Source organism: Oncorhynchus mykiss, chromosome 15 (assembly GCF_057628025.1).
Source record: "Oncorhynchus mykiss isolate SJ-2025 chromosome 15, ASM5762802v1, whole genome shotgun sequence".
NCBI lineage: Eukaryota > Metazoa > Chordata > Actinopteri > Salmoniformes > Salmonidae > Oncorhynchus > Oncorhynchus mykiss.
In genome coordinates this window covers 37,058,499-37,080,724 of record NC_143036.1, presented here as the reverse complement: position 1 = coordinate 37,080,724, position 22,226 = coordinate 37,058,499, and the positions used below count along the sequence as shown (strand labels likewise).

At 42.1% G+C, this 22,226-nt stretch overlaps 1 protein-coding gene across 33 annotated transcripts in view; it reads left to right on the top strand.

The window, feature by feature from the left end:
- The first annotated feature begins 1,041 nt into the window (after window positions 1–1,041).
- LOC110490717 (supervillin) overlaps window positions 1,042–22,226 on the top strand; it is a 149,892-nt gene continuing 128,707 nt past the window's right edge. For 17 of the 33 annotated variants that reach the window (XM_090199986.1, XM_090199985.1, XM_090199984.1 and 14 more), the window contains exons 1-2: window positions 1,042–1,463; window positions 1,946–2,031. In XM_090199986.1, coding sequence (XP_090056112.1) covers window positions 1,959–2,031 — 73 coding nt within the window. In that variant the 5' untranslated portion in view covers window positions 1,042–1,463; window positions 1,946–1,958. The remainder of the gene's footprint in view (window positions 1,464–1,945; window positions 2,032–22,226) is intronic. The other 16 variants (XM_090199993.1, XM_090199992.1, XM_090199991.1 and 13 more) reach the window with 2 other exon arrangements.

Here is a 22,226-nt window from a genome sequence, read left to right as displayed (position 1 = left end):
AAATAAATAAATTTATAGCGAATTACATGGGCATCCAGCTCCAATACTCTCTGCAACAGACAAAAGGATATACGGATGAGTAAATATGGTATGTCTGAAGTACTGGAAGTAGTGTTGCATACATACCTCTACAAAGTCATGTCGCATATTCTTGACTCTGTCAGAGTTTCTCTCAAATGGCACCTTGTAAAGTTTTTTCATCGTCACTCGGTGCCGTTGGAGGATGCGTTGTATGGTCGACAGGCTTACAGCATTGATGTTGTTAAATATGGTGTCATTATTCAAGATATGCTTTCTTATCTCTCGAATCCTAATTGCATTGTTGGCCAAAACCATATTTATAATTGCAGTCTCTTGTACATCTGTAAACAAGCGTCCTTGTCCTCCACAATTTTTTTTTTTGCAACCAGCTGATTGCTCCTAGCAACACCCACCGCCCCTGTTTATCTGTCCTTGGCCAGGATGAGACTCTCTGCCCAGTGGAGTGGAGTGGACAGGGATTGGCAGGGATGGACAGGGATTCAAATCCCACTGATGGGAAAATATACACAAATAGTAAAGTAAAATAGATTGATTGTTGTTTTTTTGTTTCCATACACAGTCGTTATGTTGGAAGGTGATGCTGTATGTCCTAATGTGTCAACGTTTCCCAGGCCTATAATACAGTACACGCCACAGAGACAGCAATGTAAAGTGTGTGACAAACTGGCAGTGTCTGAACAGCGGGATGGTTCTGGTTTATTTATGGGACATCGTAATGGAAAGAGGACCTCTGGTCTGGTCTACTGCATTCCATTAACTAAGACTGACCATTGATTGTCCATTGGAATCATATTGACCCCATCAGTCATTTCAGGTCAAGGCTCTTTGCCCCTGCTGGTCCTGTGTGTGTGTGTGTAAAACAAAAATAGATACTCTTTGGTTCCTTTTCAACCTGGCTAACCTGAATGATTCGTTGGTTCAAGAGGTGTGTCTACTCTATACAGGTGACTTTGAGCTTTGGACCGTGCCCTGATAGGTCTGCTCCTTTAAGAAACGGTTAATGTTGTCCGGAAGCAACGAGCACAAGGCAACAGTGGAGAAGTTTGCGAAGCAGGCGAAAGTGAATTACAGTCGTACTTGCGTTCCTATACAACGAGAGTTTGCAATTGAGCAAGACTACTCGGCATCGTCAGTTTCTCTCCGGACAGCGTTCGTATTTAATTTTCTAAAAGAAACAGTAGGCGATCTTAGGTGATTGAAGATGACTTTGAATAAGGCATTAGAGCGCGTGAGGAGTTGACATTCTAAATACTTTGGGAAATTGATGTTCAAATGTATAGGAACGCCTGATGAGATTTCTCTCGCAAACGTTAGCGTTTGTTAGAAATAGCAGTGGACAAATAAATAACTTTCACGTCAGAATATTCGGGGACATCCGCCATAACTTGTCATATCGTTTAAAATTCAACAGAGTGACATTGGTAAGTTCATTTCACGGCTTGTTTAAATCTTTGGAAATGTTAATGTTTCAACGCATTATTTGTTGGGCTGTTAGTTTTGTTTATAAGTGTGATCAATCAACTAGTCAATTAACATTGCACAGTAGTGCAACAAAAACATGCAGCGCTTCCCTTTGATTGCGCACTGTACGCTATCTATCACATCACATTTGGACCAATGCCCTGATTGTTCAAATAACCTGAGCCGCGATGCACGGATCCATGGCACGTGAATCGGCAAATTTGAATCGAACTGTAATCTGCACTGTTCGGTCATGTTGTCAACAAGGCAGGGTGCTGCATCGTCCAAAAACATGCATCTCTTTTCCATAAAATCTACCCCCCCCCCCCCCTTTACTTTTTCAAAATCTTGTTCTTACAGCCGGAATTTAACATTGATTTGAGATTGTGTGTCACTGATATACACAAGATACCCCATAATGAAAGTGACATTTTGTTTGTAGAACATTTTTGAACATGACCCGAACAACATGTCACCTAATACCTCAGCATCCAGGACTGGAGTCCAGGGGAATGGGCCTAACAATAGGTGGGTAGCCTATATCTCTTGGGAGAAAAGACTGCATGTTATACGATGATGTTCTTTGCTGTGGTCTACACCTAAAGGAATACATACAAGCTGGACCTCATTCTGTACCTAGCAGCCTCTTCTTTTGAGGCTTTGTGATAAACACATCATGAACACACACCATAACAGCACATACAGTTCGCAAGGGCAGCTCTAGCACCGCAGAAATTTGACAAACTGACTTGTTGGAAAGGTGGCATCCTATGACGGTGCCACGTTGAAAGTCACAGAGCTCTTCGGTACGGGCCATTCTACTGCCAATGTTTGTCTATGGAGATTGCATGGCGGTGTGCTCGGTTTTATACACCTGTCAGCAACGGGTGTGGGCTGGAGTAGCCAAATGCACTAATTTGAAGTGTTGTCCACATTTTTGTGTATATAGGCCTATGGATGGTTTACCTAGGTTTAATGCCCATCAGTTACCTAAGTAAATTTGTTTTTACAGCCTGAACTTAAAATGGATTCAATTCAGATTTGTCACTGGCCTATACAAAATATACCCCATAATTCCACTTTAACATTATGTTTTTTGAAATTGTTTACAAATTAATGCAAAATTAAAAGTTGAAATGTCTTGATTTGATAAGTATTCAACCCCTTAGTTATAGCAAGCCTAAATAAGTTCAGGATGGTGGCTGCCTCATGTTATGGGTATGCTTGTAATCGTTAAGGACTGGGGAGTTTTTCAGGATGATTAAGAAATGGAATGGAGTTAAGCACAGGCAAAATCCCAAAGGAAAATCTGGTTCAGTCTGCTTTCCACCAGACACTGGGAGATGGATTCACCTTTCAGCAGGACAATAACCTTAAACACAAGGCCAAATCTACAATGGAGTTGCTTACCAAGAAGACAGTGAATTTTCCTGAGTGGATGAGTTAGTTTTCACACATCTACTTGAAAATCTATGGCAAGACCTGAAAATGGTTGTCTAGCAATGATAAACAACCAATTTGAGAGCTTAATGGGCAAGTGTTGCACAATCCAGGTGTGGAAAGCTCTTAGACTTACCCAGAAAGACTCACAGCTGTAATTGCTGCCAAGGTGTTTCAACAAACTATTGACTTAGGTGTGTGTACATACTTTTCTGTATTTCATTTTAAATACATTTGCAATCATTTTGAAAAGCATGTTTTCACTTTGGTATTGTGTGTAGATGGGTAAGGATTCAGGCTGTAACACAACAACATGTGGAATAAGTCAAAGGGTGTGAATACTTTCTGAAGGCACTGTAAGGGAATACTGCCATCTGGGACGCAACTCCATTTTTCTCGAAGTCTCTCTGATCTCATGTCCTCTTTCTGTCTTGCTCTTGAGCATGTTGCTAACTGACTGCTGTATATGTAGGACTCGATGCTCATTAGGCCTGTTTTCATGAACTAATTTCAGACGGCGTCGTTGTCGGTCCAAGTTCAAGGTAGAATACCAAGACCAATAAACTAGAATGCTATGTTATTCCTCCTTATTTGGCAGGTACTGTAGTGTAGGTATAACAGTACCTGCCAAAATAAAGAACTACTCCGTAGCCTAATTACATAGACTCCCTCCTATTATATTTGAGCTTTATGTTGTTGTACTACTTGAAGGCTAATTGGTCTTGAAGGCTAATTACTTTCCTCCTTTCCTGTGTGTTTGTGTCAGTAGCTCGACCTCAGGCAGAGATGAGAACATCATTATTGATCAGTATAGGGGGATGGGTGGCTGGGCTGGGGTGATGAGGACCATATTATTGCTAGTATTGACCTTCCCTTTGTGATATGATTTTATTACTAAGGAATGGGTGGTGCAGTCACTACTTACCCAGCTTTGACTCTCCATAGTAACTGGAGACGATTGTGGGTACGTCCCAAATGGCACCCTATTCTCTATATAGTGCACACATTTTGATCATGGCCCCATCCTATGGTGCAGTTTTGCAAACAATGTGATGCTTCTACCACTGAACTAGAATGAGATTATATTTCTATGTTTGTGCCCTAAGCCACTGTACTGTCAGGTTAGGAAAGCACCACAAGCATGCAGTGAAGTAGCAGTAAATACTTTTTTTTTTAAACTTTTTTTTTTTTTTTTGCTCTTTAACAGCCGGTCAAGAAGTGACGTCAATCTGCCTCGCTGAATTTCCATGTTATGATGTCTGCAAATTATTTAATGTTTTATTTTCTGGACTATTACAAAATGTATCCTTGGTTTGTTTACTGTCAGAGTTGATCTGACAACCTTATGGAATATAAATAATTGCTTAAAAAGCATTTTTTTTTCTTCTCAAAGATGAATATAAAGTTATCAGGATAATAACTTTAATAAAACAGGATGAGTTGAAGATGAGTCAGTTGATGATTGTTTTTCTCAGAGATGTTCTTCCATTCACATTTGAACTGTTATTCCTTCACCTTCCTCTCTCTCTACTTCCTCTCTACTCCATACAAGTTCACTGGCACCATATTTCACCACTGAAATCAGCCACTGGGGCTGTCCTTGACTTACATTTTAGTCATTTCAAATACAATTCCAACAGGTGTCGACTAACAGTGAAATGCTTATTTACGGGCACTTCCCAACAATGCAGAGAAAGAAAATAGAAAAGTAATAATAAATACACAAGTAATGATAACTTTGGATATACATGGGGTACCAGTACTGAGTACATATGTACATATAACTAGGAATAAAGTGACTGCGACGGGACAGATAATAGAAAGTGGCAGCAGTGTAAGTGGTGAGTCAAAGTTAGTGCAAAAAGGGTCAATGCAGATAGCTGTTTGGATAACAACTATTTCGCAGTCTCATTTAGTGTTGGGGTTGAAGCTGTTCAGGGACCAGTTGGTTGGCACATCCGTATGTGGTAGCAGAGAGAACAGTCTTATGACTTGGGTGGCTGGAGTCTTTGAATATCTTTAGGGCCTTCCTCGGACACCGCCTGGTATGGGTGGCAGGGAGCTCGGCCCAGTGATATACTGGGCCTTACGCACTACCCTGTGGAGCGCCTTGAGGTCCGATGCCAAGCAGTTACTATACCAAGCGGTGATGCAGCCAGTCAAGATGCTCTCCACGGTGCAGCTGTAGAACTTTTTGAGTCTCTGCGGGCCCATGCCAAATCTTTTCAGCCTCCTGAGGGGGAAGAGGAGTTGTTGTGCCCTCTTCATGACTTTGTTGATGTGTTTGGACCATGATAGATCCTTAGTGATGTGGACACCAAGGAACTTGAAGCTCTCGACATGCTCCACAGCCACGTTGATTGTGAATAGGGCCGTGCTCGGCCCTCCATTTCCTGTCGTCAAAAATCAGCTCCTTTTACTTGCCGACGTCTCGCAGACACTCTTATCCAGAGCGACTTACAGAAGTAATTGGAATAACGTGCTTTGTCGACTCAGGGATTCGACCCAGCGACCTTTCGGTTACTGGCTCAACTCTCTTAACCGATAGGCTACCTGTCGCCCGACATCTGTAGCGCTCTCTGTTGAACTGAAGACTAACAGAGGATTAGTAATATGGCGTCAGATGAAAGCGATGAGTGGAGATAGGCCATAGTATGACTGCATGGTGAGCACTGTTTTGGATGACTCCCTTATTTGTCTGTGGTGTGGTGGTAGAAACAGAAGAGCCTAGCGGCTGTCCCAAACTGCAGCCTTTTCCCTATATAGTGCACAACTTTTGACCAGTCCAAAAAGTTGTTTGGGTACCATTCGAGAGACACACATGGTGTTGTTATATGAATATTGTATCAACTTGGCAACTGGACCCAACTTAGTCCCTTGACCACCACAGTCTATCCATCCCATAATGCCATAGCTGGCCTGGACTGATCTAGCCCCTTCACACCTGGGGATGATTATCTATTACCCCCCCCCAGTATAAGCCAACAGCATCTAACTAATGTCCAGTCTCTCTGTGAATGTGTTCCCAAATGGCACCCTATTGTGAAATACTTTTGATAAGGGCCCATAGGGCTCTGGTCATAACTAGTGCACTGTATAGGGAAGAGGGTGCCATTTGGGATGCAACCTTTGTGTTTACCTGTCAGCCAGTATGTCTATCCAGAGTTCCAACATCTGTGTCAGTGAGGAACTGCTCTGCTGAAGCCGTGGTTACATAGTCTGTTGGGGTTCAAAGGCCCTCAGCCTCCTCTCCTCCTCCAACACAGACCCTCTCGTTGGCGGGTATTGGAAGCACATTGAGTGCCCTGATGTTGGACGTTTGCTCTGCTCTGTCTCCTCTGTTGTGAATAATGAGTCGGTGTTTGTGGTGAAAAGGGCCTCCACCTAATGTAGCATTAAAGCAGCAGAGAGACAGAGCAGGATGATGCCATAATGACTGTGTGCATCCCAAAAGGCACCTCGTTCCCTATATAGTGCGTTACTTTTGACCAGGGGGACTCACCCTGTGCTGTGGTCCCTCTGGCTCTTCTCTCTCTATTAGGTTCTGATGATGAAGTTATGCGATGGATGAGAGGATAATGTTTTGGGTGGGCTTTGTTGCCATGGTGATGTTGATTGATACGTACAGAATGTTCAAGTGATAATGCCTGAGAACCTGGTGTTTGGAGGATATATTGCCACGGGTGTTGTTAGGCACGAGACAAAGTCAAGTGCCAATATATCCTCCAAATGCCGGCTTCGAGGGCATTATCACTTTTATACAATGGGTTACCAACATATTCAAATAATGATTTACACATTTTTATGAAACATTATTTGGATGAATTGATTCATACCATTTCATCCTTCCACAAGATCTAGTCCTGACACAAACCTAGGGGTCTTACCCAAGCTGGCTGGTCGTTTAGTTGCCAGAGATGTCACCCAGTTGTTCAGTGTTTTGTTCTGCATCTACTGTATTGACGCGACCCAGTCGTTCGTTCTAAATATTCCATTGCCATACTGGCTGGCAATGTTCTTATCCCTTGCTTGCTAGCTAGCCAACTATGGCTAACTTACAGTCATGTCAAAAAATAATGCAGCCAGAATAACATCAAAGGAGCTGCATTTGTGTTTGTTTAAGCTGTTTCTAGTGACTTTTATTTGGATACACCCATAACAATGCGCGAATGAGGCGCGATTTTGCCTGGCATAGAAAATGTGCTCTCTCGTCAGGGCACTGTTTTTCAGTGGAGCTAGCCAACAACACATCTAACACAATCACTTCAAACTGGAGCTGGAAAGACTGCAAACTAGTTGCACTTCGTTTTGTTCTACTTGTTTTCTATTGATAGTTATGTGTGTGTGTGTGTGTGTGTGTGTGTATATATACATAAAAATGCTACTGATTCATTATTTCGACTGGCTGAGAAAAGCTGCCTGCCTGTCTCTCATCCTGACTCCTGACACATTCATTATTATGGGACAGCTGGAGATCGAATTAGAATATTGAAACAATGTTGCAAATGTCGGAGAGACAGACAGCAAGGTTTATACAAATATCCACGGTTGAAAACTAAATGTTAGTTAAAAAGAAATGTGAGAATGTCTAGATGCTTTTTATGAGTGGAGGGCAAGTTTATAAATTGCCTGGCTGGGCTGTTGAGACAGTGGATCCGCTGGAACGGAGTAAATGGGTATTTTGCCTTCATAGATTTAGCTGGTGGTTAATTGTGGAATAGACACCGGCTGGAATGCGCTTTTAACCAATCAGCATTCAGGATTAGACCCACCCGGTGTATAAAATCCCTCAAACAACAGCACCTCTCTGTGTGTTCTCCAAAAGTCCAACAATATCCAAAATACTATGTATGAATAATGCTACAGCAGGTCGGATGTCAATCCTGAAATCTCCCCAAGCAACTTACAACTATATACAGAAATAATTATTCTCAGTCCCACCCAAGTTATCACGTAAAACCAACCACATGAACTCAATTGGTTTGCTGTGAATATGTTGAGGAACTACATGGAGTTAGCTAGAGTAGATGACTTGTCCAAGAGGTAACAGGGCATTCCTGATCTGCTTTGAAACTACTGAACAAGAACAGCAGCATTGCAGGGGAGGTGCAGTAGAGGGCCTGGTGCTTGACCAGCCCAGGGAAAACAGCGGGGTCATGTTCATTAGTGCACGGTAACCAAACGTTTTGTAAAAGATAATGAAAACGGTGTATCTCATTGGAGACATTCATAAATCCAGGAAAATCCTGAGTGCCCTAATTCCAGGCCCATTCATTTGTGCGGTATTCACATTTATGGGACTAAATGCTATTTGCAAGCCATATTATTTCCCTCCCTACCCCAAGCCCAAACAATCTGGAGTTTGCACACACATTGTCTACTTTTAAGTGTTCACTAATGCGAGGGACAAAACCAATTAAACAGTTTCAGGCTGACAGGCACTCAGATGTTTGGATTGTAATGACTAATGATCATTGCATAAACGGTTGCTAGTGTCTGCCTCTGCCATAAATCACATTGAGAGCTTAGATTAGACTAAAGCATCAAAACATTGTGAAAGAGGGACTGCATAGCAGGTGTTCATAGTAGGTTTGTTATGTCAGCTTTCCCCTACGCTCTGAACCTGGGATGACATAGGACTAAGTCAGAAAATCACCACCTGCTAAGAAAGCACCTCTTGCCAGGGTGGAGTACTAGGCCTATATGCTTCACTGAGGTTGACTGTATAGCCTGCGGGCTCTAGTTCTCACAGTAGGAAGTTGGTGAAATCATCTTGCTGGGGTCATGGCTGTCTTCAACTCTAGAAAGCCTCTCTCTATGTAGCTCTCGTTCGCCGTTTCAGGTATGTCAGTCAATCGCTACATTTGTCAGTGACCTCATTTGTGACATATCTCCACGGTGATGCAGTTGGTGGATCAACAACAGACCTCTGCCATGTGGAGTAGGGGTTCTAAACATTACTCTGGCACCATGGCAACCACTGCTGCTGGATGTCAGGGGTGGGTGGGAGGGATGTGAGAGGGTTCTCTGTTTGTTCAGAAGGGGTGTGTGTGTGTGTGTGTGCGTGCACAAGCCTCAGCTTAAAGCCCAGCCCATGCAGCATGGAATCTCCACATGATTTTTCAATTACTGTGTCCTCCCAAGTCTGACGGTCTTTTTGGGCCATGACCAAATGCCCCCACTATCCACAAACATAAAGACGTAACTCACTAACCCCCTTTTAATGTAACCTTTTTTCCCCAGCAGTTCTAACTGGAACTGGTCATGTACAGTGGGGCAAAAAAAGTATTTAGTCAGCCACCAATTGTGCAAGTTCTTCCACTTAAAAAGATGAGAGAGGCCTGTAATTTATCATAGGTACACTTCAACTATGACAGGCAAAATGAGAAAAAAATCCAGAAAATCACATTGTAGGATTTTTAATGAATTTATTTGCAAATTATCGTGGAAAATAAGTATTTGGTCACTGTAACTTCTTCTTTAAGAGGCTCCTCTGTCCTCCACTCGTTACCTGTATTAATGGCACCTGTTTGAACGTGTTATCAGTACAAAAGACACCTGTCCACAACCTCAAACAGTCACACTCCAAACTCCACTATGGCCAAGACCAAAGAGCTGTCAAAGGACACCAGAAACACAATTGTAGACCTGCACCAGGCTAGGAAGACTGAATCTGCAATAGGTAAGCAGCTTGGTTTGAATAAATCAACTGTGGGAGCAATTATTAGGAAATGGAAGACATACAAGACCACTGATAATCTCCCTCGATCTGGGGCTCCACGCAAGATCTCACCCCGTGGGGTCAAAATGATCACGAGCAAAAATCCCAGAACCACACGGGGGGACCTAGTGAATGTATCGTGAGATTTTGAGTGAAAACCTCCTTCCATCAGCAAGGGCATTGAAGATGAAACGTGGCTGGGTCTTTCAGCATGACAATGATCCCAAACACAAATTGCCTGCAATGACAACAAGCTCAGTCCGATGATGCTGTGACACACCGCCCCAGACCATGATGGACCCTCTACCTCCCAGTCGATCCCGCTCCAGAGTACAGGCCTTGTGTAATGCTCATTCCTTCGACGATAAACGCAAATCCGACCAGCACCCCTGGTGAGACAAAACTGTGACTCGTCAGTGAAGAGCACTTTTTGGCAGTCCGGTCTGGTCCAGTGACGGTGGGTTTGTGCCTATAGGTGACGTTGTTGCCGGTGATGTCTGGTGAGGACCTGCCTTACAACAGGCCTACGAGCCCTCAGTCCAGCCTCTCTCTGGCTATTGCGGACAGTCTGAGCACTGATGGAGGGATTGTGCATTTCTGGTGTAACTTGGGCAGTTGTTGTTTCCATCCTGTACCTGTCCCGCAGGTGTGATGTTCGGATGTACCGATCCTGTGCAGGTGTTGTTACACGTGTTCTGCCACTGCGAGGACGAACAGCTGTCCGTCCTGTCTCCCTGTAGTGATGTCTTAGGTGTCTCACAGTACGGACATTGCAATTTATTGCCCTGGTCACATCTGCAGTCCTCATGCCTCCTTGCAGCATGCCTAAGGCACGTTCACACAGATGAGCAGGGACCCTGGGCATCTTTCTTTTGGTGTTTTTTAGAGTCAGTAGAATGGCCTCTTTAGTGTCCTAAATTTCCTAACGTCTGAAAGCTGTTAGTGTCTTAACGACTGTTCCACAGGTGCATGTTCATTAATTGTTCATGGTTATATTGAACAAGCATTGTTTAAACCCTTTACAATGATGATCTGTGAAGTTATTTGGATTTTTACAAAATATCTTTGAAAGACAGGGTCCTGAAAAAGGGGCGTTTATTTTTTTGCTGAGTTTAATTTATCTCCTAGACTGCAGCTCAAGACTTGACAGAACAGATATGGCAACATTGACCATTGCTGCCCACATCCTTTCAGACTCCTAGACCTTGGACGAATGAGCTGGCTTAGAGTTTAATTGATGGAAACGAGGTGGATATAAATCTGTCTCGTGAGCATTATTGGTTTGGGGGAGGTTGTTTCACTGTGGACTGGTCTGTCTGTCATACAAGTGGAAGAAGTGTGAAGTTGGGTATATGAACTTCAAATGTTAGACCCACCACAACATTAGGCTTTGGTCAAATGTAGTGCGCTTTATAAATCAGGGGTGCTTACACTTTTGGGCTTGAAGGGGACAAAATATATTCAGAGTGGTGGGTAGCTAGCAGAACAAATCGACATAATTAAACAATAGCTTCTTACACTGAACAAAAATATAAATGCAGCAAAAATGCAACATGCACATTTTTTTGTTAACAGAGTTACAGTTCATACAAGGAAATCTGTCAATTGAAATTAATGAATTAATTAATTAGGGTCTAATCTATATACAGTAGTTCACATGAAATCAGAAAACCAGTCTGTATCTGGTGTGACCACCATTTGCCTCATGCAGCGCGACACCACTCCTTCGCATAGAGTTAATCAAGCTGTTGATTGTGCCTGTGGAATTTTGTCCCACACCTCTAATGGCTGTGCGAAGTTGCTGGATATTGGCAGGACCTGGAACACGCTGTCTTACACGCTGATCCAGAGCATCCCAAACATGCTCAATGGGTGACATGTCTGAGTATGCAGGCCATGGAAGAATTGGGAAGTTTTTAGCTTCCAGGAATTGTGTACAGATCCTTGCGACATGGGGCTGTGCATTATCATGCTGAAACATGAGGTGATGGAGGCGGATGAATGGCACGACATTGGGCCTCAGGATCTCGTCACGGTATCTCTGTGCATTCAAATTGCCATCGATAAAATGCAATTGTGTTCGTTGTCCGTAGCTTATGTCTGCCCATACCATAACCTCACCCCCACCTTGGGGCACTCTGTTCACAACATTGACAAAAGCAAACTGCTTGCTCACACGACGCCATACGCTGTCTGCCATACAGTTGAAACCGGGATTCATCCATGAAGAGAACTTCTCCAGTGTGCCAGTGGCCATCGAGGTCGGTTACGATGACAAACTGCTGTCAAGTCAAGACCCTGGTGAGGATGCAAATGAGCTTCCCTGAGACGATTTTTGATCTTTGGTTGTGCAAACCCACAGTTTCATCAGCTTTCTGGTTGGACTGTTCTCTCACGATCCCGCAGGTGAAGAAGCCAGATGTCGAGGTCCTGGGCTGGCGTTATTACACATGGTCTGCGGTTGTGAGGCCTGTTGGACATGCTGCCAGATTTTCTAAAACGACGTTGTAGTTGGCTTATGGTAGATAATTTAACGTTATTTTATCTGGCAACAGCTCTGGTGGACATTCCTGGCATCATCATTCCAATTGCACGCTCCCTCAACTTGAGATATCTGTGACATTGTGCTGTGACAACTGCACATTTTAGTGTTCTTTTATCGCCACCAGCACAAGGTGCACCTGTGTAATGATCATGCTGTTTAATCAGCTTCTTGATATGCCACACCTGTCAGGTGGATGGATTATCTTGGCAAAAGAGAAATGCTCACTAACAGGGATGTAAACAAATTTGTGCACAAAAGTTGAGCGAAATACGCTTTTTGTGTGTATGCAATCTTTTATTTTAGCTCATGAGACCAACACTTAACATGTTACATTTATATTTTTGTTCAGTGTAGTTTTTAGGGTCTTGAAACAATAGATTTTTTTTAAAGTTAGCATAAAATTACAAACATTAATCAATTCGTGGCCATATTGCTTGGCACTAAACAGCACATTGTGATTACCAGTATTACCATTGTACCATAAAATCTCCACCACGCAGGCAAAACATTTTAGTGACCCCCCCCCCCCCCCCAATTTTCTGCTTTAAAGTTCATGTCCTGCAATTCTACACGTTTTACCATGTGGCAGAGATCAAACTTAGCAGTTTTAAAACAAATGTAATGTGATTATACTCATTTAGCCATTGGATGGAGAGAATGTTGCCGTTTTTAATGGTAATTCCCTGTAGTTCTACACATTTTGCTATGAAATGCCATGTTCATATGATGTCTTGAGTGAGTGACTTCAAATAACATTTGATTTGTTTCAAGTTTGGTCAACTAACATTAAAATGCTTACTAATGGGCCTTTCCCAACAATGCAAAGAAAAAGGATAATAGAAAGATACCACGCAGAGTCGATGTGCAGGGGTACAAAGTCATTGAGGTAGATATGTGCATTTTGGTAGGGATAAAGTGACTAGGCAACAGTATAGATTATAAGCAGTAGCAGCAGCGTATGTGATGAGTCAAAATATTTAGTGCAAGTGGGGCTCAATGCAGATAGTCCGGGTAGATATTTTAACTATTTAGCAGTAATATGGTTTGGGGAGTAGAAGCTGTTCAGGATCCTGTTGGTTGCAGACTTGATGCATCGATACTGCTTGCCGTGCGGTAGCAGAGAGAACAGTCTATAACATGGGTGGTTGGAGTCTGACAATTTTTTGGGGCCTTCCTCTGACACCGCCTGGTATAGAGGTCCTGGATAGCAGGGAGCTCGGGCCCCAGTGATGTGATGTATTGGGCCGTATGCTTTGTTTTTGTTAACTTTGAGGGAAAGATGGTTGTCCTGGCACCACACTGCCAGGTCACTTACCTCCTCCCTATAGGCTGTCTCATCGTCGGTGATCAGGTGTCGTCAGCAAACTTAATGATGGGGTTGGAGTCATGCACGGCCATGCAGTCATTGGTGCCCAGTCAGTAATTTGGCCACATGATTACTACAAGGTTTAGATAGTCTAGTAGCCAGCTATCTTACATAGCAATCTATAAAATGTTAGGTGTCATGGGCTAATTGATTTTCAGTGACTGACATTACAAGAGGAAAACTTATCAAATGCAGAAATTGCAGGTTGTGTATTCTACTATGCTATATTTAAACAGTGAGTTAAGACTGACTGCCTTTTTTTTGGTTGGGGGCCCCCTAGTGGTCCTGGCGGGTCAAACCAAACGTGGTCAGTTTGGTCAGCCTTTATATAGGGAGTAGGGTAGCATTCTGGACACATCCTAATCTGATTTAGGTACAAGGAGGGGAGGGAGTTTAGGGTATTCACTTTTTTTTCTCTGTCCATGTTCTTGTTTTCTACATTCTCTCCTAGGAACGGGGTTAATTTAGCTTTTGCAGGTAACTATGCACTCATTCCTGCGCTGTCCTCAGCTACTTCAATCGATCCATCCTTAATCATTCTCCCTCCTTCCCCCAGACTGTCAGAAATGTCTCCTGTCTTGTTCTCTCTTTACCCCCACCCAGCTCACCATCAACTGTGTGTATTTGTATTAAGCTGCTGCCAGCAGCTACTCTTTCTGGGGTGCAGCAAAATTAAGGCAGTTTATGCAATTTTACAATACATTCAGACTGTTTGACCTACATCACCACTACAGTACAGTACACAATCCATGTGTACGTGTGTGTATAGTGTGTATGCCATCGTGTGTGTATTAGAGGTCGACCGATTATGATTTTTCAACGCCAATACCAATTATTGGGGGCCAAAAAAGCCGATACCGATTAATCGGACGATTTAAAAACGAATAATAATAATAATTTTAAAAAACACATACGTTTTGGCAGCAGCAGTTTTGCCAGCAGCAGAAGCTGCACTGAAGTCTAACAAAACAGCCCTCAATCTTTTGATCATCAATTTCTCTCAGCCAACCATCAGTCATTTGTGTAAGTGCTGTGCTCGTTGAATATCCTTCTCTATAAGCATGCTGAAAGTTTGTCAATTTGTTTACTGTAAAATAGCATTGTATCTGGTCAAACAAAATGTTTCCAAAAGTTTACTAAGGGTTGGTAACAGGCTGATTGATTGGCTATTTGAGCCAGTAAAGGGGGCTTACTGTTCTTAAGTACCAGAATTATTTTTGCTTCCCTCCAAGCCTGAGGGCACATACTTTCTAGTGGGCTTAAATTGAAGATATGGCAATATCGTCCGCTATTATCCTCAGTAATTTTCCATCCAAGTTGTCAGACCCCGGTGGCTTGTGATTGTTGATAGACAACAATCATTTTTTCACCTCTTCCACACTAAATTTATGGGATTTAAAATTACAATGTTAGTCTTTCATAATTTGGTCAGATATACATGGATGTGTAGTGTCCGCATCTGTTGCTGGCATGTTTTGCCTAAGTTTGCAGTGTCTGTTTGCTCCTCATTACACACCACGGACCAACCAGATATTCTTGACATCATAGGAATAACTATAAAACGTATATTTTATATTAGGCCCAGCCTTTGGAGCTTTGATTTTCCTAGATATGGCTACTATATTGTGATCACTACATCTAATGGATCTGGATACTGCTTTCAAGCAAATTTCTGCAGCATTAGTAAAGATGTGATCAATACATGTTGATTTTAATTCCTGTGCTGTTTGTAACTACCCTGGTAGGTTGAAGCTTTTTCTTGAGTGAGCTGCTTGATGAAAGCCAGTCAGTATTTAAATCACACAGAAATATACCTCTCTGTTGATATCAGATACTTTATCAAGCATTTCACACGTTATCCAGATACTGACTGTGTGCTGCGTGTGTGGTAGTAACAGGCAGCACTGTATGTTCTTATAAATCTTGGAACAGTTTACTGTCCCTGTTTGTGTTTGAAAGGTCTCACGCTCACTCTATCCCCCCCCCCCCCCCCCCCCCCACCCCCACCCCCTGGACTGAAGGGATCTTTGCACACCCCCTCCCTCTTCAAATTGAGACCCCAAGATTGAGACATTTGGCCCCTAATTCTTCAGTGACACATCTACACACTCTCCTCTTACCTTTTCCCTTTGCATGTGGACTTTAGTGCACAACACATCAGCTGTCTGTGCCCAAGTATATTAAAAAAACTTCATTATTGTCACCTATGCATTATTAAACCCGCTATAATCATGCAGTACAGTGTATGTCAGCAGCAAGCAGTTTAGAAATTACACCTGCGGGCCCCAGTGGTAATACATTAATAAAACCAAAAGCCTACCTTGACTTGGAGAAGTTCCAGTGTTGGATAGCCAGCTAGCTAACATGAAATCCCTGTCTGTTTGAGTAGGCTAAACTAGCTAGCTGCATTTGCTAGCAAGTTAAATAAAAAATACAACTAAATATATATCGCTCGCTGTTTCTTTCTCATTTTTAAAGAAATTAATTTGTTAGAACAGTATTTTCTTTCTGTTAGTCAACTACTCACCATATTTTATGCACTGCTAGCTAGCTGTAACTTATGCTTTTTGTACTAGATTCATTCTCTGATCCTTTGATTGGGTGGACAACATGTCAGTTCATGCTGCAAGAGCTCTGATAGGTTGACGGACGTCCTCCGGTAGTTGTCATAAGTTTATGGAAGAGAGTGAGAACCATGTACCTGTATTGGTACATTGAATCAAGTCAATGTACCCATACAGTGGTTCTTCCTTTAAAAGTTGTGTCGTACTGCAGCACAGCTTGCGGGCTGCTGCATAATTCTATGGCACGTTATTTAGGTGTCAGCCATTGTTACCATTAATGCTAGTTAGTGCTAGTTTGACCACCAGAGGGCACCTTTGACTTGCATTTGACTGTTTTTAAAATTGGCTGTACTAGAGAAACATATTTTTGTTAATATCAATCCCATTTACTATGTTCTTAGAAATGTTGCTTAATTAATTTGATTTAATATTATGGTGTTTCTATTCCAAAAAAAATGAAACCCTCTGGGTTTCCGTTAGGAAAATATGGTGCTGTACAACGTGACCAGTCGGGAGTAGGCTTACTAAGTGACTGCGAGTGAAGAGCAAAATAATCCTAACATTTCCACACCCTAATCGTAGGCTAACCAATACCCAAATGGAGATTCAGTGAAAATAAAAAATCTCATTAATTTATCAAGACCAGTCCCCATGCTTGTCTGAGCAGCGCGAAACAGTGCTGAAATAGTTGACTACACGCAGGTAGGCTTTTGCTTCAAATCCTATTATAACAATTGGATGACTTTTTGGGTGTTCCAGTAAGCAGCAATTTGTTGCCTTCATTACCATACTTTATTCCAATATTTCTGGCATTCAGTGATATTTATTCACATAGTAATTTGTTATGGATCCATCCCAATGTGGTGAGAAAACAATGCATTTGGTGGACTTGGTAAGAGTCTATTGTCCTGCTAATAGCCAATCAAAGGTGGATGGCTTAAAATAACTTGAAGAGAAAGGAGCCTTGAATATTTAAACATGTCGGTAAAATACTGTTAGACTTGGGGGTTATAGTCACGGACTGTGCTATTCGCCGGTGTTACACCGACTGAGAAAACCCAGGAAAATGAATAGGTTACAGTAGGCTACAATACTGTAAAGTAGGCCAAATAATGCTTAAATAAATAAACTGCTGGTCTTTACTGTATGCTGCAAATTTTGACATTGTATTCCATTTCCAGCTAGACTTTTCAAGCCATCGACTCACTGATGGTTGAAGGTGATGAGCAATCGGCAATCTGGAATCTGCTGGCATCACGGCACAACATCAACACGCTCTAATCACAGTCAGAAGACAGTTGAAGGAACTTGAGTGGACTTATGGAAAGGCTCTGTAAGACATTTTTATATACACCACCGTTCAAAAGTTTGGGGTCACTTAGAAATGTCCTTGTTTTTTAAAGAAAAGCAATTTTTTTTTGTCTCTTTTAAAATAACCTCAAATTGATAGACAGACATATAGACATTGATAGATAGACATTGTTAATGTTGTAAATTACTACTGTAGCTGTAAACGGCTGATTTTTAATGGAATATCTATGTAGGCGTACAGAAGCCTATTATCAGCAATCATCACACCTGTGTTCCAATGGCATCATTTTAAAAGGCTAATTGATCATTAGAAAACATTTTGCAATTATGTTAGCACAGCTGAAAACAGTTGTTCTGATTTACAGAAGACATTTTCATTTGATTTATTTAACCTTTATTTAACTAGGCGAGTCAGTTTAAGAACAAATTATTATTTGCAATAAAACTGGCCTTTGAACTAGTTGAGTATCTGGAGCATCAGCATTTGTGGGTTTGATTACAGGCTCAAAATGGCCAGAAACAAATAACTTTCTTCTGAAACTAGTCAGTCTATTCTGGACTGAAGGGATCTCAGAACAAGAATAGACTGAGTTTCAGAAGAAAGTCCTTTGTTTCTGGACATTTTGAGCCTGTTATCAAACCCACAAATGCTGATGCTCCAGATACTCAACTAGTCTAAAGAAGGCCAGTTTTATTTATTTTAAATACCCACGCACCATTCCAAATGTTTGGATTTCAGAAATATTGTTTCATTATCCAATCTTGGATGTCGCAGTAGTACAAAGGGATTTTAACTTCCATTTCTGCAGAGTGGGAGAGCGAGTGCCTGCAGGTATTTACGACTGTCATAAAACGGCCTACTTCACCCCTCTCCCCCTCTACGGGAGAGAGAGAGCGGAGTAGAGGTGCACCCACTTTAACCTGATCCTTCAGATCCTCACAGCAGAGTCAGGACACTGGTATATATTTTTAATTATCACAATTTTCTTGAACCAATTTTAGTCTTTAATTCAGGGCCGACAGACGAGTTCCTTACTTTCCCCCCCCTTCCAATTGATAACATTTTTTTTAATCAATTAGTATATTTGAGTTTAACCACAATATTTGTTGAATTATTTCTTCTGTCTTTTCTGGTGCATAAAACTGAAATTGCAACCAACTTTCTATGTTTTGTTTAAAAAAAATAACGATATTTTGGAAATTTAGTTTTCAAAGTGAGCTGTTGTCATCTGGATAAAGCCCATTCTTGAACATCGGGTAAGACATTCTTACTAATTTGTAAGTAAAGCCAGTTTGTTATTTACAATGATTTATTTCTGTTTTTAGAGGGAAAGAAAAGTGTAATTCCCCCATTTTGTATTTACCCAAGTTCTCTCTTAACTCCAGGACCACCGACAGTTTTTTGTTGTTGTCTGATGCAGGAGTCTAGTGCCAGAGAAGAGACTCTCTGACTGATACTGATAACTCCATTAGTTTACGAAAAGATGGTCAATTTGTGCCGCAGTTTAGACTACTGATAGATCAGCGTTCTAACTCCCCCCTTTGATAGTGTGGTGCAATCACAGAATGCTACCATCTACCACTAGCGGTTGCGGCATAAGCTTATAACTTTTAAAGGAAGACCCACTGTAGGAGGACGGAAACTAGCTGTCCTCTGGCTACACCATTGTGCCTCCCTACAGAGTGCTGTTGAGGCTACTGTAGACCTACATTGCATAACAGTGTGTTTTAATCAATTATTTGGTTATGTGAAATTATTTAGTATAGTTTTATCTGAAAAGTTTAACTTTTTCATGTTTCACTATTTTTATGACATTTACTTGGTCCTTCCCTTCCACCTCTGAGGACTGGTTGACATGTTATGTCACATTGCCTTGTCATCATTCCCAAACGGTCCCTAGTCTGAGTCCGTTGTGCATAATCTCATAGCACAAAACCATACGGAAATATGCTGTATTTTTGTTGTACTGTAGTCCTGAAAACACTAGTTTGTACTTTGTACACACAGATACTCTGGCGTCTGTTACTAGCCTAATTGTGTCTGTCAGTGCGAGATGAAGAGACTGGGAGAAATTAGTACAGGACATAAGCAAAGACACTAAGGGTGTTTTAACAGTTGGTCTCTTTCACCCTAGTTTTGTGAACTCATTGTGGTTCGCTTTCCAAAGGAAATAAGATCCCTCAAAAGTGCCCCTTAATGAACTGAGAACATTTCGAGAGGTGGTCTGAAACTCTCAGATCACATTGCCCTTTTTTAGGGCAATGTGAACACAAAGCTCCCTAAATTCGCAATTCCCGCACCACACACTATACTGCAACGCTGTTTCCCCGGAAATAACCACTCACATTGGTGCCACAAAAGAGAGAAGATGATGATGATGATGATGTGCAGATTTGTGGGAAAAAAAAGGTGTGCCGTTTTTGGATATTGTTTAGCGATTGGCAAGGATGCAGAGAATTTCCAAAATATGTGTGGATATGTAGTTACTATTATTTGTTTGAAAATATGTGATCTATAGGCTAAGCGCTTCATACGCTGTTTATTTGATTATGGGGTTTGAATAGTGTAAGAACAACATATTTGGTAAGAATCACAACATGTGACAAAATTCATTCTAGGTCTTAAAGGGGCAGTAGCTGCCTATGTTGGGTGTACAATTTTCAAATAATCACATGTATGTGACACATGTATGTGACAATTACAATTTTGATTTGAAGATAATATGATTTGCAGTGCTTCCTGACGAAGACCTGGATGTGTCTTTTTGTTTTGTTTTAGCCGTTAATGTGTGGGGGATATTGAATGGATCCAGTCCTCCTTATCTAGTTTCTGTCATTCCCACTGATCTGAGAGTTTAGGGGCAAATCCAAACTTCCACTTAAGTTTAATTTTCACTTAGTCATGCATTGATGTCAATGGGAGACTATCGTAAAACTTCAATTAATAGCTTGGGTGTTTATTTTCAATCACTGAACACAACTGACGCTTATTAGAGACGGGATTCTGTTTGAACCAAGCGTCTATTTCCTTAATGTACATTTTGAAATGTTATTGAGCATCAGCTCTGTACAAATAATTGCAGATTAGACTTGCAAAGGCTAGGCTGTCTATCATACATCCCCGAATTCGCACTTTTAGCACCCATCTCTCACTCGTTGCGTTCACACAGACCGAATACTCAGGATATCAGATGTTTTGTTCATGATTCACACCTCCTGTTTATTTGGGAATGAAGAGTTGCTGTAGGACAGTCCTATCCAATGGTCATTACCACGACATATCCAAACCTCTGTGTTGTCTTTCACCAATTTTTACAGAACCAAACACAGAAACGATAGTATGTTTTGGTAAACTGTCTCTTCCAACTTAGACTTTGTCATTGAAGAAGTTGCCTGAAGAAGGCTTAGTCTTGTGAAGTGTTAGTTGCTTATGCCTTGCTTGTTTATCCACACTATTACTGCAGTATTTTTTTTACATTGCCCCAAGCAGATGTTGTGTCCCAAAAATAGCACCCGATTCCCTATTTAGTGCTCTACTTTAAAAAAAAAATGTACCCCCTTTTTCTCCCCAATTTCGTGGTATCCAATTGTTAGTAGCTACTATCTTGCCTCATCGCTACAACTCCCATACGGGCTCGGGAGAGACTGTATTGGAGGACGCATGAAAGTCATGCGTCCTCCAATACACAACCCAACCAAGCCGCACTGCTCCTTAACACAGCGCGCATCCAACCCGGAAGCCAGCCGCACCAATGTGTCGGAGGCTACACCGTGCACCTGGCAACCCTGGTTAGCGTGCCCTGCTAACCAAGGCTAACCCGGCCCGCCACAGGAGTCGCTGGTGCGCGTTGAGACAAGGATATCCCTACTGGCCAAGCCCTCCCTAACCCTACAACTCTATGCAAATTGTGCGTCGCCCCACGGACCTCCAGGTCGCGGGCGGTTACGACAGAGCCTGGGCGTGAACCCAGAGGCTCTGGTGGCACAGCTGGTGCTGCAGTACAGAGCCCTTAACCACTGCGCCACCCGGGAGGCCCGTGCTCTACTTTTGACCAGGGCCCATTTGGCTCTGGTTAAAAGTAGTGCACGTTAAAGGGGAAAGAATGCCATTTAGGACAACGACAGCTTGTGAAACGGAGAGAGCTGGTATATTTGCACTGTAAAGCTGATAGAGAGCCTGTCTGTCCTTCAGTCTCTGCTCTACTCCCTTATCTAAAGACCATTCCAGTAGTAGGCCTCTTCAGAACCTCTTACTCCGTCCTTAATGGGCTATCTTCAGTGCTGCCAGATCGTTTAAGTCTTTTAGTGAGCTTTAGGCTGATTGCCATATTCAACAAACTGCATTGCTGACATTTTAGCTTTCTACACAATTGACTGTTTGCAAACCTGATCCCTTTTGCAAATGGTGAATTATTAGTGTTCTACTCTGTGGTTTGAATGCATATCTGTGTGTCAGCACATACTATCAGTAACCTGGGCGGCATAGACCCCACTTAACCTCTGACCTTCGACCTGGATGAGAAGCTTTGTTCACATCTGACAGGAACAGTCTACTGCAGGACAGTGAGCGTAGACTGTTTGTGTGTTGGCATCCATCCATGTGGTAAAGTTGTTTTCTCCTCTTTTGTTATAGTTTTTTCCTTCTCTTTTTACTGTCCCTCTGTTTGGCTCATCATCTCTTACAGTTGACCCACATCCGTCCCTCCTTCCATGGAGATTGTTCTAGCCAATGACTCCTTTTGCTATCCTGAACGACAGTTCAGCCTGTTGATTGGT